General features: G+C 41.5%; 2 protein-coding genes across 16 annotated transcripts in view; one reads left to right on the top strand and one right to left on the bottom strand.

Annotated features, from left to right (window-relative positions):
• Positions 1–11,327, top strand: part of KMT2E (lysine methyltransferase 2E (inactive)) — a 97,291-nt gene extending 85,964 nt beyond the window's left edge. For 3 of the 4 annotated variants that reach the window (XM_059170859.1, XM_059170858.1, XM_059170860.1), the window contains 12 exons: positions 375–539; positions 1,045–1,353; positions 3,759–4,013; positions 4,174–4,318; positions 4,773–5,023; positions 5,407–5,463; positions 5,612–6,175; positions 7,168–7,457; positions 8,287–8,375; positions 8,479–8,604; positions 8,762–8,859; positions 9,694–11,327. In XM_059170859.1, coding sequence (XP_059026842.1) covers positions 375–539; positions 1,045–1,353; positions 3,759–4,013; positions 4,174–4,318; positions 4,773–5,023; positions 5,407–5,463; positions 5,612–6,175; positions 7,168–7,457; positions 8,287–8,375; positions 8,479–8,604; positions 8,762–8,859; positions 9,694–11,205 — 3,861 coding nt within the window. In that variant the 3' untranslated portion in view covers positions 11,206–11,327. The remainder of the gene's footprint in view (positions 1–374; positions 540–1,044; positions 1,354–3,758; positions 4,014–4,173; positions 4,319–4,772; positions 5,024–5,406; positions 5,464–5,611; positions 6,176–7,167; positions 7,458–8,286; positions 8,376–8,478; positions 8,605–8,761; positions 8,860–9,693) is intronic. The other variant, XM_059170861.1, reaches the window with a different exon arrangement.
• A 1,812-nt stretch (positions 11,328–13,139) lies between these two features.
• The window catches only part of SRPK2 (SRSF protein kinase 2), a 257,091-nt gene continuing 252,877 nt past the window's right edge, over positions 13,140–17,353 (bottom strand). For all 12 annotated transcript variants that reach the window (XM_059170868.1, XM_059170874.1, XM_059170862.1 and 9 more), the window contains one exon: positions 13,140–16,000. In XM_059170868.1, coding sequence (XP_059026851.1) covers positions 15,816–16,000 — 185 coding nt within the window. In that variant the 3' untranslated portion in view covers positions 13,140–15,815. The remainder of the gene's footprint in view (positions 16,001–17,353) is intronic.

Below are 17,353 nucleotides of genomic sequence, written 5' to 3'. Positions count from 1 at the left end.
ACTTTGAATCTTATTTTTAAAAGGGCTAACTTTCCTTTTATTCAGAAGGATTTTCAGTTTGGAGTAAAGCAAGGTAGATTTTTTGCCCCCCCCCCCATTTTTTGGTTTTGCTTTATACTTATCTTTGACAATCATCCAACCAGTATCCCTTTTATGAAATGTATTTGCAGTGACAGGGCTTCCTGAGATGTTTCCGACTCTGAAGGATCTCAAATGAATATGTCTCCCTTCCCCCCACCGCCCCAAGCTATCATCAGTAGAAATGTTTTGCTAACATCATCATAGAATTTATTTCTTAAATTTACAAGAACAGTTGGACTTTTGAATTTTACTTCAGTGCAGTGACATTTATTATGCCAATTTAAATTTTTTAGACAAGAGAAGAAAGGAAAATGGAAGCAATTCTGCAAGCTTTTGCCAGACTTGAAAAACGAGAGAAAAGAAGAGAACAAGCTTTGGAAAGGATCAGCACAGCCAAAACTGAAGTTAAAAGTGAATGTAAAGATGCACAGATTGTCAGCGATGCTGAAGTTATTCAGGTATCGTTATTCAGGTTTAGTTTTGTTTTCGTACTTAAGCACTTTCGGAGAAAATTGTCTCACCGATTTAGTTGCATCTGTAAAGAATTTTTAACGTGTTAGTAGCATTTTTCAAATTCTGAGAATTTAGACCTGAGATACGAGGTTCCCTTTGCTTTGTTTTATTTTTATTTTTTAAAGATTGTATTTATTTATTTGACAGAGAACACAAGTAGCAGAGAGGCAGGCAGAGAGAGAAGCAGGCTATGCACTGAGCAGACAGCCCGATGCGGGGCTCGATCCCAGGGTCCTGGGATCATGACCTGAGCCGAAGGCAGAGGCTTAACCCACTGTGCCACCCAGGCACCCCTATTTGCTTTTAGACTAAAAAAAGGTTATATTAATTTATCAGAATTCATTAACTTCAGGAAATTAGCTTCTGAAGTTGATTAATGCTTTTAGATTTCAACTTGTTACTAATGTAAATGTTGTGTGCAAAGTTCCACTCTGTTGTATTTTGAATTAGGAACAAGCAAAAGAAGAAACTGCTAGCAAGCCAACCCCTGCCAAAGTGAATAGAACTAAACAGAGAAAAAGTTTTTCTCGGAGTCGGACTCACATTGGACAACAGCGTCGGAGACACAGGACTGTCAGCATGTGCTCAGATATCCAGCCATCTTCTCCGGATATAGAAGTCACTTCACAACAGAACGATATTGAAAATACTGTACTTGCAATAGAACCAGAAGCTGAAACTGCACTAGCAGAACTAATTACCGAAACTGAAGTCCCAGCACTTACTAAATGTCCCGCGAAGTACCCTAAAACTAAGAAGGTAGGGCTCTCAGGAGCAGGGAAACTCTTCTCAGGAGAGATATCTATGACGTTAAATATATCTGTGTTTTTAAGATTTAGTCTGTAACATAAGGAATAGAATAGAACAAGAGGCATAGTTTTTACACTTAATAGTTTTTAGACTAGAATGAAAATCCCAAACAGTAAAATCAATTAATAAAAATGTTTGCACTGTTGTTACAAACAGAGTTAAAATGGTCAGTATATCAAGACTTCCTTTTGGAAATTACAAATCACAATGTAATGATTTTAATCATTTATCAAAATTCCTTTTTTTGCCTATCCTATGTACTAAATTTGTACTTCGCAGAAACAAATGGTTTTACATATGTTATCTTTTATTTTTTTACTTCCTACAGTTTTCACAATATAGGGAGATTGTAAGAATTAAATGTGAAGAAATTCCTGATTGCCATAAAGGGTAGTTTTCAAGTTTATTCATCTTTGAAAAACTGTTAAGACTTAATAAAGCAATTACAAGAAGTTATTCACTGAGCTAAACCAGCCTGAATTTCACAGCTCAGAAATAACAGAGCATCCTTACGAAGCACCCCCAACCCCCAGTAGAATATAGTACAGTGGAGCACAGATAGCAAAGTGGTAATCCTTGGGCTCCTTTAGGGGGAAGGGGTTAGATCATAACTGGATTCTTCTTGTACACAAAAGGTTTTGAAACTTTATCTTGTTCTTACCAGATTCAGCACAGTTTGTAGGTACTGTGAAACCAAAAGTATGTTCAGTAAACATCTGGGATGAACCTGGGAGTATATTTTAATGGCGAGTCAGAGGGTTAGTTAGAGACTTAAGATCTAAACACAGTTCTAACGGGAAGGCTGTACTCTTCCTCACTGCCCCATGGATTTTGAACAAGCCAGCCATCATTTGCCTTAACGAGGAGCAGTTTAAATGTATGTTAATTTGATAACTGTCAAATGGGCAGTTATTTTTGCCTACTTTGAAAGGACAAAAAAACAGTTGCATCTTTTCTTTGTAACTTAAGATTAGTGAAAAAAACTCAGGTTTTAAAAGAGAAGCTACTTTCTCGACTACAGATACAACATAATTGTGCCTTTTAGTTTTAAATGGCTTAGTTATGGTGGTGTTATCAATTTATTTCAATTCCTGGTCAGAGAAGGAGACTTTACTCCCATCTGATTCTCTAAAAGAGCCTCCTGTGCCACAGGTTTTGTTGATGGTATTCCATTCTTTTAAATATACTGTTCAAGCATGAAAGTATCATGATTTCCTCATGATTTCCCCTAATGTGAAGGCTTCATTCAGTGTAAGAAGACATAGTATCTACTCTGCCAGATACTGTGCTACTTGAAGAGCTTTATAAATATTATTTAGCTCTTTCAATCCCCAAAGTAATCCTGTTTGTAGAGCTAGTTTCTGTTATGACCTTTCTTTTACAGATAAAGACTGAGATGTAGAGAAGTCACGGTGTGAGTGGCAAAGCCAGGATTCCTACCCAGGCAGCCTGGCTGCAGACCCCATGAGCTTTCTCTTTGTCTGGGATATGCAGTTGTACATACACTGGGGCGGGGAGGCGGGGTGGGGAGAGGACAAAAAGATGCTAGAATGTTTTAATGATTATCACTGGAAGACAGTGCCGGTAGATTATTTTTTTCACTGTGTGTGTATCTATGTGTGAGAATGCATATATTACTTCAAGTACTTTTTTTTTTTTTTAGAACAAATTAGAGTAAAAATAACAAGAATATCATTTGATTACCAGATAGAAAAATATGAATGCCCACACAGCAAACAAAATGTGCTTGTGCTGACAGATGTAATCCTTATTTCTGTGCCCATTACAATTGCTTTATTAAATAACTGTAACCAGCCTACAAAAAAAAAAAGTGAGTAGTAGGATCCAGGTATATTCATAACAAGTAAAGTCTAAATTACATACGCTATAGATAAAAATAAATAAACAGAATTAATATAAAAGGGCTATGTAAATTTTAAAGCAGGGTTTTTAATGCTGACACTTTTTTTTTTTTTTTTAATGTATATGCATTGATCTCATCATTGGAGATTCTGATAGGCAGCCAGGGTACAAAAACACTGCATAAAACCAGATTCTTCTTACACAATGGTAACAGAAGCAATAACAAACCTAAATTTAATGTTTGTGTTTATAAGATAGTACTGAAGTCTCTTAGACCTTGCTGTTTTACAAAAGGTACCATATGTTTTCTTCCTGGAAGAGTACTGTTGTATACAAAATCTTACAAGTAAGGGAAGTTAATCAAAGAAATGTAATGATTACCCAGTGTATCATTTTGGATAATATATCAATTTCAAATTTAGTATCAGAATGTTCAGTAGGACGATCTGTGCAATTATATATAGAGTGATCCAACTTTTTCTTTTCTCTAGCACTTGGTCAATGAATGGTTAAGTGAGAAGAATGAGAAGACAGGAAAACCTTCAGACAGCCTTTCAGAAAGGCCTCTGCGCATAACTACAGATCCTGAGGTGTTAGCTACCCAGCTCAATTCCTTACCAGGCCTGGCCTACAGTCCGCATGTGTACTCTACTCCTAAGCACTATATTCGATTTACTTCACCATTCCTTTCAGAAAAAAGGAGAAGAAAAGAACCTACTGAAAACATTTCAGGCTCATGCAAGAAGGTAAACCATTCTTTGGATATAAAAATCTAGGAATAGCTAAGTGCCAGTCTCCTTCCTTACTACCATCCCTGTTGGTGAAGTGCTTTTAGAATCAGCTCTACATTTATAGGCTGTGTGAAGAGCTACAAACTGATTCCTATTCATTTGTTATGTATTTCAGCGATGGTTGAAACAAGCCTTAGAAGAGGAAAACTCAGCAGTTTTACATAGATTTAATTCACCCTGTCAAGAAAGATCCAGAAGTCCTACAGTCAATGGTGAAAGTAAAAGTCCACTACTACTAAATGATAGCTGTTCCCTTCCAGGTAGAATTTCTTTTCAGTGTTGTTTTAGTTTGAAGAATGTGGTAGGATGTATACAGCTTGTATAACAGACACATTCTAGTTGTTACATGCTTTATGAAAGAAGCATTTTGTTATTTTTTTCAGTCCTCTAACCTTTTGTTTGAAGATAAACATGAAAATCTTAAATTTGCAGTACCCTATATATTGGGCTTATGGTTGAATTTTTGGGCTGCTTCTCAGATCGAAAAAAACTCTCCTGTAGGCACTTTGGCAAGATAATTCATGCTATAGTAGTAAAATTAACTCGTGGGGGTGGGGAGAGCTTGTTTCATGTTAGTAGTATCTTTGAAAACCCTGAAATTTAGTTTGGGGGTGAAATTCATAATTACTATTGTTGATGTTTTGACCTTGCCCAGAATACAGAATGTAGCAAATACCCAGCAGTATAATGTCTGAATTACTATTTCACCAACAGATCTAACTACACCACTAAAAAAACGAAGACTTTATCAGTTGCTAGATTCTGCTTACTCTGAAACCTCCACACCTACTCCTTCACCGTATGCTACACCGACTCACACAGATATTACTCCCACGGACCCATCATTTGCCACTCCTCCACGGGTAAAATCAGATGATGAAGCCTGCAGAAATGGTTATAAGCCCATATATTCACCAGTTACCCCAGTAACTCCTGGCACACCAGGAAATACCATGCACTTTGAGGTGAGAAATTTAAATGGGGAAAAGACAACCTATGGGGATGGTACTTAACAGCTCCCACCACCCCCAAACTACTGTGCTTTGAGTAGGAAGAAAACATTTTTAAGAAACCAAGAGAGTAAATTTGGAATGTGCATTGATGTGAATTTAAACTTCTACATTTTTATTAAAATGAGCATAACTTGGATCTTACTGATACTTGGTGTCAGACTGAACGGCTCTATGTGTGTGTGTATCAAACTGACCTTAAGGCAGAGATTTTACAGGGGGCATGGAAATAGAAAGAAGTTTAAAACCAAAGTCTGTGTAATAGTTTGTTTGGATTTCTATGAATATCATGGATTTATAGATGTTAATTTTCAGTTCTACTTATTTATTTTATACAGAATATTTCTTCCCCAGAAAGTTCTCCAGAAATTAAGAGACGCACTTATAATCAAGAGGTAAGGAGTTATTCAGAAAGAGTATTTAAATTGGTGACATTTTCCTATTACCATTATTTTGCTTAAATTATTGGGAGATCTTAAAATAGTAAACAGTCTCAAGATGTGGTTATTTGTGTAATTTTTTTTGTTTTAACTCCTTAAACAGGGATATGACCGATCTTCTACCATGTTAACATTGGGGCCTTTTAGAAATTCTAATTTAACTGACCTTGGTCTGCAAGAAATAAAGACTATCGGTTATACCAGCCCTCGCAGTAGGACTGAAGTCAACAGGCAGTGCCCTGGAGAAAAGGAATCTGTGTCCGACCTTCAACTGGGACTCGAGGCAATCGAGCAGACTGCCTTACACAAAACCATGGAACCACCTACACATGACAGGACTGATCCTAACAGCCAGCTGGAATCTGCTCACTCTGGACGGGGCACAGTGTATTCTTCCTGGGTAAAGAGTCCTGACAGAACAGGAGTTAACTTCTCAGTAAACTCTAACTTGAGGGACCTGACGCCCTCACATCAGTTGGAGGTTGGAGGAGGCTTCCGAATAAGTGAGTCAAAATGCCTGATGCAGGATGATACTAGAGGCATATTTATGGAAACACCTGTGTTTTGTACTTCAGAAGATGGGCTTGTTTCTGGTTTCGGACGGACTGTTAATGACAATTTGATCGACGGAAGTTGCACACCCCAGAATCCACCACAAAAGAAAAAGGTTACAAATTTAACGATTTTAGTCCTTTTAATAGTGTCTTTTTCATACTACTTCTGAGGGTTATTAGCAGTTATGTGTTATGTAAGGCATTCCTACTCCAGGTATTCCAAGTTAAATTTGTGTTATGTATACTTTCAAACCTTTTGTAAATGCTCAATTAGAAAATGCAGAGAAGTAGAACATTCTAGTGATGTGGAAAATGCTTACAAGCAGTTTGAGAAATCGAAACCCCAAGATAACCACTTCCTAGCCAAATAAAGAGAGTTAAATAATACTTGTGTTCTTAATATCCTTATTTTATGTAGAACAGGCAGCCTTGTATTGGAGAAATGCTTCTTTATTCATCCATAATATCTATAGTATTTAGGCTGTGGATATGAGTATTTTGAAAAGTGTTCTGTAAATAATTGTAAGTTCCCTGACTTACCACCATTCTTTGGTTGGCAGCAGACATACTGAGACAATTAGAATGCCTTACTTCAGAGAAATGGAATGAACTACGACACTTATTTTATTTGTTAATGGGCTTATTGCTTTGCAAGTCAAAGAATTTTAGTGATGTGTGCTTTTAATTTTTGTAACAGAGTCCAGTTGGCAACTTTGTGGGAAGCAATGTAGTATAGTGGAGAGAGCACGGGCTTTCAAGTAAGACCTAGGTTCGAATCCCGGCTCCAACACTCACCAGCTGTGTGACCTTGAGTGAGTGAGTTACTCAATTTCCTCATCTGTAAAATGGGGATGATAATATACCTATTTCATAGGGTTGTTGTGAGGATTAAATGAGATAATGTATGTAAATCATCTAAATACAATGCCTGGCATATACTAGGCATTGGTAATTGTTAATTATTCTTATTTGTTCAAAATCAAATTATTTTACATAATTTTCCTAATGTAAATATAGTAATTCTCTTTAGAAAAAAAAAATAGATCGACTCTGACATACAAAACAAGAATAAAAGATTTGCTTTTCCTTCACTTTCTCGCTCAAGGTCTCTCTATTAGAGTACCGTAAAAGACAGCGGGAAGCCAGGAAGAGTGGCTCGAAGGCCGAGCACTTTCCACTGGTTAGTGTGTCACCTCATGCAAGCGGCAACTCAAGCAACAGTGGTGACGGGTGTGGCAACAGGACCGAAAGCGGGGAGCAGCTAGAAAGCACCGCTAGCCTGCCGTTACCAACACCAGCTACTACCGTTTATAGTGCGACTTCGGAAGAAACCAGCAATAACTGTCCTGTTAAGGAGGCTTCTGCCAGTGAGAAGAACGACCCGGAAGTTCAATGGTAAGCCTGTCTAAAAGAGCTCATTGCTAACTTTAGAACTCCGAGTAGTACACCTTATAATTAAAGTAGTCTCTGTTCTTTATCGTCCAGGCAGGATCTTTTCTGTAGCTGATTGTGACCGCAGCTAGATCTAGAAAGATCTGAAGTATGCTGTTCTGCAAAGCACAAGCTTTGGGTAGCGAACTCTCTTCCTGTTTGTCATCATTACCCCAGTTCTAAGGAGAGAGATGTTCGCGGTCCTAATTTTGAGCGATTTCTCCTTGCTGATAGGGCTTTAAATCCGCTCTGTATTTGCCTATGTTAAGGGTTCACTGTGCTGCCTCTTTGACAGTTTTCGGTTTTCTCATAATATCCCTCTCCAGAGAACTTCTATCGTAGTCTGTATCCTGCCTGCGATTTCCTTAGATCCCTAACCAGTTACAAAAGAAGAACCAGGTTTTAGTATTTCTTCAGTAGGAACAGCAAAAGCTGGATATGGGATGGGTTTTGGCAAAGGGCAGAAGGGCTCATTCACTTCCCTCTTGGGTCCCCTTCCCCCCAAGCACGTCCCACTAGCCTTACAGGGCAGACACAGGCTCACCTGTAAAGGGTGTATCTGGTGCCCATGACATTCTGGGTGTGGATGCACTTCAGCTCCCCCACCCCTCTCCCACCAAGAAATTGCTTAAGACAAAGGACTGGAGTCTGGCTACTTTCAAAGCTTTACACCTGAGTATTTTCCCAGCAGAGCAAAAGCCTTGGTCTGAGAGGACATGTTGACCATCAAGGACAAAGACTAATCTAGCTGGCAGTAGCTTCCTTGAATTGAATGTATGATTTTATGTTCAAGGACTGCTTCAACCTCAGTGGAGCAAGTGAGAGAAAGGAGTTACCAGCGAGCACTACTTCTCAGTGATCACCGAAAAGATAAAGACAGTGGTAAGTGAGCTTGTTCCTTTGCCCAAAAGTGGAGCCAGCTAATCCCTGTGCACCCTCGTTCTTTGCGGTTCTAATGTTCTCTTTGGGTCTCCTTCATCTCTAGGGGGAGAGTCACCATGTGTCCCATGTTCACCGAGTCATGTTCCGTCTTCACCTTCATCTCATTCAAATCACATTCCCCAGTTGCAACCCAAGGGCCCAGTCCCTCCTTTCAGTGAACTTATGGAAGGTCAGTAAGCAGATGACCTATCGTGGTTATTGTTTTAAAAACCTTTTTGAATCATCAAGGAAAGTACCTTTCTACAGAGTTGGGCTGAATAATGTTAGTGCAAGGCAGTGCTGGTCGCGCAATGTTCCATTCACTCTAGCTTTCTTCTGCTTTACAGATCCTGACCCTGAAAATGCAGAGCCCGTGACTACAAGTGAATGTCCATCCCCAGACACCTCTCAAAACACTTGTAAAAGCCCTTCAAAAATGAGCAAGGTAATAAAATTGACCTTTGAACATGGCTGTTCAGGAAAGGCGGCGCTCACATGCACGTGGAGATCTCTCCTGCCATCCCAAGCGTCACTTTGCTATTTTGGGACACTTTGGCATCCCACGGTCTAACGTGCTCACTGCTTTTCCGTCCTTTATATTTTCTCCTGGAGGTCCACCTCTGTCACCCCAGGAAATGCAGTCTTTTCATACAGTTTTGGACCACGTGGTCTGTTCTCTAAAAACAAAAGGTCAGATGACACGTGTTGAGAAGAAATGCTCTGGCCATCCTGATTCAGGAAGAGGGGCGGGTCTTGTGTGGCGGCAGGAGCTGCGCAAACTAAGGACGAGGGGCGCGAGGCTGGTACTCTTTTTCCGTTTATGTGACATCATGTACACTGACGTGTCTTATACTTGGATTGTTCATGTCTGAACAACGTTAAGAGATGTTTCGGGTCAGAACAGTTGGGGTGAGCACGTTCGTTTACTCAGACCGGGTGATAGGTTGGTGCAGCAGGTTCTGTTACAGAATTGAAACTTGCTCAGTGAATTCTTTCAGAATAAGCCTCAAAAGCAGGTTGGATCATTGAGGGGAAAAAGGCAAATGGAATGTAAAGACCATTCTCTCCTTAAACTTGTCTTCCAGAAAAATTAATCCAGAGAATCTGGTGGAAGCTCAGCACCAGAACTCGGTAGACTAGTGAAAAAGCTGCCCTTGCAGGATCTCACGCCTCTGTGATGGACCTCCCCAGTCCACCTCACCTGCTTCCCCTTTCTAAAGTGAACCCCAAAGTGCCGTTCGTACCCCTGGTAACGGACGGATTTGTTTTCTCTCCACAGCCCGCGTCCCCGGGACCCGTACCTTCTGTTCAGCCGCATGGGAAAATAGCCACAAAGTCCGAGTCCCACTGGGAGGCTGCAGCTGCCGCGTCGGAGGTGGAGAACGGGGTGCACCTGAAAGCAGAGCTTTCCCAGAAGCAGCTGTTAAACAGCACCCAAGCACTTCCAAAGAACCCTCCTCCTCAGCCGCTCGCTCGAAACTCCGTTGAGCAACTTGCACAGAAGCTGCCCTCGGTGCCGGTCAAGTTGCACTGTCCTCCGTCCCCTCATGTAGAAAATCCTCCCAAGTCCTCGACACCCCACCCGCCTGTGCAGCACGGGTATCTCTCGCCAAAGCCCCCTTCCCAGCAGCTAGGTTCGCCCTACAGGCCTCATCACGCACAGTCGCCTCAAGTGGGAACACCTCAGCGAGAGCCTCAGAGAAATTTCTACCCAGCGGCACAGACCCTTCCGGCCAGTACTCCGCCGGCCCCGTCAGGAGCACTGTTCACACAGACGCCCTCAGGACAATCTTCGGCGACCTACAGTCAGTTCGCCGCCCCCAGTCTGAGCAGCACGGCACCGCCCCCTCCGCCCCCACCGCCCCCTTCTTCCTCGTCTTACTATCAGAACCAGCAGCCCTCTGCCAACTTTCAGAATTATAATCAGCTTAAAGGTAGTCTTTCCCAACAGACTGTGTTTGCGTCAGGACCAAATCCAGCACTTCCGGGCGGCGGCAGCCAGCAGCCGGCTCCAGGCCACCACGTCACTCCGGGGCATTTCTTGCCTTCTCCGAACGCTCCTCTTCACCATCAAACTGCTGCTGCTGGGGTGCCCCCCCCGCCCCCCCCGCCCCCGGCCCCAGGGCCACACCTCGTGCAGCAGCCCAGCTCCCATCAGCAACACACTGTCGCTCACGTCGTAGGGCCTGTTCACGCGGTCACCCCCGGGTCCCACATTCATTCTCAGACTGCTGGACACCATTTGCCACCACCCCCTCCACCTCCTGGTCCTGCCCCTCATCACCACCCGCCACCCCATCCTTCCACGGGACTCCAAGGTCTACCAGCACAACACCAGCATGTGGTCAGTTCGGCACCCCCCCCACCCCCGCCGCCGCCACCTTCCAGTGTCTTGGCTTCCGGGCACCATACCACCTCTGCTCAAGCCTTACACCATCCACCTCCTCAAGGACCTCCACTCTTCCCTACAAGTGCTCATCCAGCCGTACCACCGTATCCCTCCCAAGCCACACATCACACCACTCTGGGACCGGGACCCCAACACCAGCCTTCTGGAACAGGGCCACATTGTCCATTACCAGTCGCAGGTCCTCATCTCCAGCCCCAAGGACCAAACAGTATTCCAACACCTACTGCTTCAGGGTTCTGTCCTCACCCTGGCTCTGTGGCCCTGCCACATGGGGTTCAAGGACCTCAGCAGGCATCTCCCGTGCCTGGACAGATTCCAATTCACAGAGCACAGGTGCCACCAACATTTCAGAACAATTACCATGGTTCGGGGTGGCATTAAAATGGACTCCAAAAACATTTTTTAAAATGTTCTGTAAGATAAACTGTATATTTCATATGTACCTATTAAGGTACTTTTTAAAGCTTGTACATGAAACTTTGTATAAAAAAAAACAAACACCAGTGCTCTTTCACTGTATTTTTCCCATTTTTGCTTTTTAAAATTCCTTAAAAAATGTGCTGTTAAGCCAGTATTAGGTATCTTTATTTTGTAAGTGAACATTCCAGCTGTTTTTCTGGCAGTAGATTTGATGCTACATGATCTTTAAATTTTATTGTTGCAGTTAAAATTCATTTAGTGAATGTTTTCTATATTATTTTATACATATGCATTTAAGTACACAGCTAAGTAATGGCACTATGAGGATTTTCATTTTTTTCCTGTCAGCAGTTCTGTGAGTGCATCTTAGGTATAAAAAAAAAAAAAAAAATGCAATACAGATCTTTATAGTTTGGTGTGGACATGGCTCATTTTGTTTTATCGGTTATTTGCAAGCAGAATGTAATTTAATGTATAGATGATTTTTAATGTCTCCTGAAAAACTGTAAATACTGCATTTCTTTTGCGTACATAATTGCTTACAGCTTTTCTCATTTGATATATAGCACTGTACATATGACAAGTCTTTGCAAAACTGTGTGATCTTTGTGAAAGTAGTACAGTATATGGCCTTTAATTTCTTTTTTATTTTAAATATACTGTCACATTGAAGCACTGGTTGGGCATTTTAATTCATGTTAATAAATCACAATTATGTCAGTTTTACCAAATTGTCCTGTACAACTTCTGAGATTGGAGTCTGTTTAAGCAAGTGTGGTGTGTTTTTTTGTTTTTGTTTTTGTTTGCTTGTTTTTAACAAGAAGTTCCCTTTCATCAGATCTAGTTTGTCAGGGGTTAGCCTTCCATTTTCTTCAGCTACACCTACCTCAGCTGGACTGTAGCAGACATCAGGAGACAGTGAGCAGTTGGGCTGTTCCTTTAACGCTCCTTCCTGTCATTTCTGCAGGAAACTTCTATGCTGGGTGGAGGCGCTACCTCTAGCTGACGTCATACAAAATGAGTCCAATATCGTTAAGTATTACACGTGATCGAATTCTAGAGTGGAACTGACAACTGTTTAAAAACATGGCGTAGTTTTGCCTGACAACACAAATATCTCATTTGTACACTGCAGAACATGCATGACAGCAATGTCCTACTGATGAATCAAAACTATTTGAAAACCTTTTAAATTAAGATTTACCATCTAGCTATAGTATTAAAGAGAAAGTAGTAATGGGATGTCTTAAAAATTTGTTTCGGGCATATAAAATAAAGGAAAACGGCATCATTCTTAGAGTTCTCAAGTGAAATGCAAACAGCCTCTTAGACACTTTGCTGAAATATCCAATGCTAGTTTTTGTTTTGAAAAGATTCTTTGTTTTCTACCTCTTAGGAGGATTAAGTAGAACCATAAGTAATGACACATTTTTCCAATTTTCACCTGACATAATTCCGCACAGCATTCTGTGGTTTTGGAGAGAAACCTCAACAGACTAAATAAACATCATTGGGTAAGATCTGGCAGTAAGGAAAGTCATGTTTTACAGTAACTTTTAATGTCCATTTCCTTTTAAAAACCAGCTAATCATGGTACAGGAAGAAAGCTGCGTTTAGGGCTCAGTTCTAATCAGCTTCAAGTTTTAAAAGAACTTGAAGTCAACTTCACCCTTCTTGACTTGGCAAACAACACTCTACTTACGGTACTTGCTAAAGAAACACTTGTCCAAGAAATCACGGCTTCAGGTCACCCGGCCCGAGGTTTCACAGCACAAAGGTGGTTAATTAACTATCAGCACAGTGAGCGGCAGCCTTCACCTCTTTCAAAAGACTGTCCTAAGGATTTAAAATTCCTGTGATGAATCTGCCTACGACACAAATAATGATAAAGAAGCTTTTCTATGAACTGCAGAATCTCTTTTATTCTTTGACTCCTTGATGAAGGGCACATACACTCTCAAATATTGTCTCTACCAGAATTTCATTCAAGTTACAAAAACAATAATGGAAGAAAAAGTGGAATTTAAGGAATAATCTCAACTGTGAATTGAAATTGAAGTTCTCTACCCAAGGAGAAAAGCAGTTTATCGTGTTAACTAACTAGGAATGATTCAGGTACAAGAAGAGGCAAGTGAGTAAATCAATTTTCACCTGAAAAGTTTGCTTTCCTGAAGCCTCTAAACTTGCTTTTTTTGGCCTTTGAGCGGTTCTAATTTCCAGACAGCCAGCTTCTCATCTGCCACGTTCAGGATCCACTGCTTGTCCTTTTCCAGGAAGACTTGGCACAGACTAACAAGAGGAAAAGCCAGGACATTCACTGAAACCACCGAGCCGGCCTCAGTGAGCCACGCACCAGCGCCGCTCCTTCAGCGCAGTATTCTTTCTCATCAAGCCATCGAGCTTCTGCTACAAACCAGACTATACCTAATACAAATGTACATTCCTTCTAGAACTTTTTTACATTGTGTAAGGGACAGATCTTTCCAAATTCCCAACAATCGAGTTTATTTTCTAACATGAGCCAAAACTGCATTAGATCAAGTTCATTCAAGTGTGCTACAAACCCTGACACAGATTTTTCAGAGTTAGGGAAGACATGTGCTTTGTGGTTCTCGTGAGAATGGCTCCTACGGAAACTGCAGCAACCAACTGTCGCAGAACCGGCGGGATAACCTCCAGCCTTGTCAGAACACAGCATGCGCGATGCCTACGGAAGTGGTTACGCTCTGTCTCACCGCGATAGGTGATACCATGGTAACGCCTGAAGGGATGTGTCTGTTCCCTCAAGGTGAATACAGTTAAAAAGAAAATTTGCAATGCTCAAACACAATGCAGTTAGTAGGTTTCTGATGGAACATGAGTGAAAAAGAATTACTGAAATCCTAGGTAGTGCATCTGTCCTATAGCAATTCTTTTAGGTCTATATTCTACTCTTAAAAAACAATGATTTCCTGTAATAAGGCTTAAGCATGTTCTACAGCTACCTTCCCTGCAATGGGAACGTGGGTACTTATTTAGTTGGGGTTACACTACACTAAAAGGAGAGCAAATGTTTGTTGATTCTATCGCTTCAAATATAGGCCAATGACCAAGGCAATGTCTGGAAAAAAAAAAAAAAACCAAAACACTTTAATTTTTAAGACAACTGCAAGCACCTCAAACAATGGATTATTATTACAACACTTGTTATCTTTTCACAATCTAGTTATTGCAAAGGCATATGGATAAATGTTAATGGACAAAGTCAAGAAAAACGAGGCACCTTAATGAATGTAAAATTTTTTTAAAAACCTGACATTCAATCCACTGACTTCTAAAAGAGGCTAAATACACCTCCATATATTACATTCTAAAATTGTATTGCCTACTATGGTTTGTGTCCTGGATTCTACAATATTAAGGAAATGCATCAACAAAAATCGTGTGCAACCTGCAAAGGAAAAATCGTTTTTTCAACCTCAGTGCATGGGAAGACAATGAAAAAGCTAGTGATGTCGTCACAGCCACACAGTTAACCGCCTACGGAATGAGCGCGATCCCTGCGACCTCGCAGACGCCAGGCTCGTGCCCGCTGCACTGCATACCATACCTGGGTTTTGGACAAACACAAGCAAACTTCTCCGAAAAATATATATATATACATATATATTTTGTTTTTTCTCATTCCACACACTGCACATGGTTTTGTTGTCCAATTTAATCTATGTAGAGTTTAACTTACAGTGTTTGGAGGAGGCAACACCACATGGTACCAGGCTATCACATTTTTAAAGGGAAATTGCTCTTTTTCCTTTAAAGTACTTTTTAAAATATGCAAAAATATGAATGGGAGTGCTAAAACTATAATACGTATTTTAGAATGAAAGCATGTCTTGCTTTAAAGTGCCATATAGGGAATGACATAACTCAGAGCCACTTCTTTAAAATCCGATGTAAAAGGACTGTTATGGAATGAAAAGTCTGCCCCACTCCTGGGAGCAATTCAAGTCCGCTACATGCAACTCAGGCTACAAAGCACTCAAGACTTGGTAGCTTTTCTGAAATTTGAGTCCCCATCCCATATTTAATGGAGATTAACATTTACAGGTGCATTTACATACACTATAGTACAGGAATGATGTCCCTTTGCCGGAAGATAAAATTATACATTTCCTTGCTATTTCTTGGTTCCAACTTGATAATTTCTTAAGATTGTAAATTATATAGTACTCAGCTAAAATATTTCTTCATAAATAGTTACAAAACCTGCCAAAACACAAGGGGGAAAGTATTTTTCGTTCAAAAAAACTGACATTTGAATGTCACACGACACAAACAATGCTTCGAGACATGTTATTGTTTCCAGAAGAGAGTGGGTCAGTAAACTACTAAGCTGAAGACAAAAGACTACCCTTCCCCAGGATCACAGTGCACAAAAAGCAAAATGTCAAACAACAGTACCTCAAAGCAAAATAAAGGTCTGAGGATGAAGCCAGCTCACTTGTAATCCTGTTAAAGAATGAGAGTCACCGTTTAGGTCCAATGCACTGGAAAACATTTGCTAGCTCAGAATGCTCTATTTGTAGAATCTGCTAAGAATTCAACCAAGGATGCCGAAGGCATTCGCCAGCTGAGGCTCGTTTTTCTGGAACCATTTCTAACATGGGGATCAGGAAATCTGTAAACTGTGCAGCATCTTCGTGGGGCCAACCGTACTTTTCCACAAGGACGTCAAAGAGGCTCCAGGGCTTTAACTTGGTGATGTGCCGCAGTTCTCCTACAGGGAAGAAACAGGCAGGGTCAAGAAAGCTCCAGATGTGCATTTCCCATGGGTGGTCCAGCCAGGCGTGTGAGGAAGCAGACACCTACCTGCCCGACACTAAGCCACTAAGCCACAACGAACAAGCCAGCTTCCCCCCCAGATGGTCGTCCTTCAAGGTCTACAAGGCTGTGTCATATTTCAAGTAAGCTTGGCAAATGCAAATAAGGGGTTCATCAAACAGGGAACAGTCCACTTGAATCAGTTCCAGGTTTTTTTAAATGAGTAGAGGTGTCGAGTCCACTCGGAATGTTTTCTTTTTTTTTTTTTTTTTTTTTGAGTTTATGTATGTATATATTTTTACTCAACTCTACACCCAGTGTGGGGCTCAAACTCACGACCCCGAGATCCTTGAGAGTCACGTGGCTCCTCCGGAGCCAGCGAGGGGCGCTCCCACCCAGAATGTTTTCCTTAGCAAAGAACGACAAAGGTGCTACGCTCCCACCAATGTGGGATCTCTTGCAGTCTATAAACAGACTTAGAAAAAGCTTGAAGATACACACTATATAAACCCCTTGGAGCATGACTTCTGCATGTGACCATGCAGAGAGAAGGAAGTCTCTCCCTCTAGAGCAGCGCCGTCAGAACTTTCTCTGGTGGCAGAGATGCACTTTATCTCCCTGACACGGCAGCTGCGAGCTGGAGGTGACCACTGAGCCCTGAGACGTGGTTATCAGTGCAACTGAGGAGCTGAAGTTCCCCTTTGTTTAAATTTCACCAGCTGCTAGCGGCTACTGTAGCAAACAACCCCGCCTTAGAGGCCGACCTGAATCAAATACCATTCATTTCTACACATGTGCTCCAGCATCTGAGAGAGCAGGACATGGGATCTTGAAGTTAGACTGTGCCAATGTGCTGACTGCACGTACAAGGCGGAGGTTGTGAGCAGCCCCCACTGACAAGCTATAGGGACTGACGATCCGGTGGATGGTCGGACAACAGCCTTTTCCAAGACAGGAACAAAAGTTGTCACAAGTCAAACTACCGAAAGGTGAGGATCCCTTTCATGACGAGTAACTCCTTTTTTTTTTTTTTAATTATTTTTTTATTTTCGGCATAACAGTATTCATCTATTTTTGCACCACACCCAGTGCTCCATGCAATCCGTGCCCTCTATAATACCCACTACCTGGTACCCCAACCCCCTACCCCTTGCCCCTTCTAACCCCTCAGATTGTTTTTCAGAGTCCATAGTCTCTCACGGTTCACCCTTTTTTTTTTTTAACCAGTTGGACATCTGCAAAGGACACCCCACCCCTGCCCCTGGAGAGGCCTCAGGAGCAGCTCCCGCAGGTGAGGGAAGCCCTCCCA

This window comes from Mustela lutreola, chromosome 4, assembly GCF_030435805.1.
Source record: "Mustela lutreola isolate mMusLut2 chromosome 4, mMusLut2.pri, whole genome shotgun sequence".
Lineage (NCBI taxonomy): Eukaryota > Metazoa > Chordata > Mammalia > Carnivora > Mustelidae > Mustela > Mustela lutreola.
Note: the sequence above shows the minus strand (reverse complement) of the source record. Positions and strands in the feature narration are given on the sequence as shown.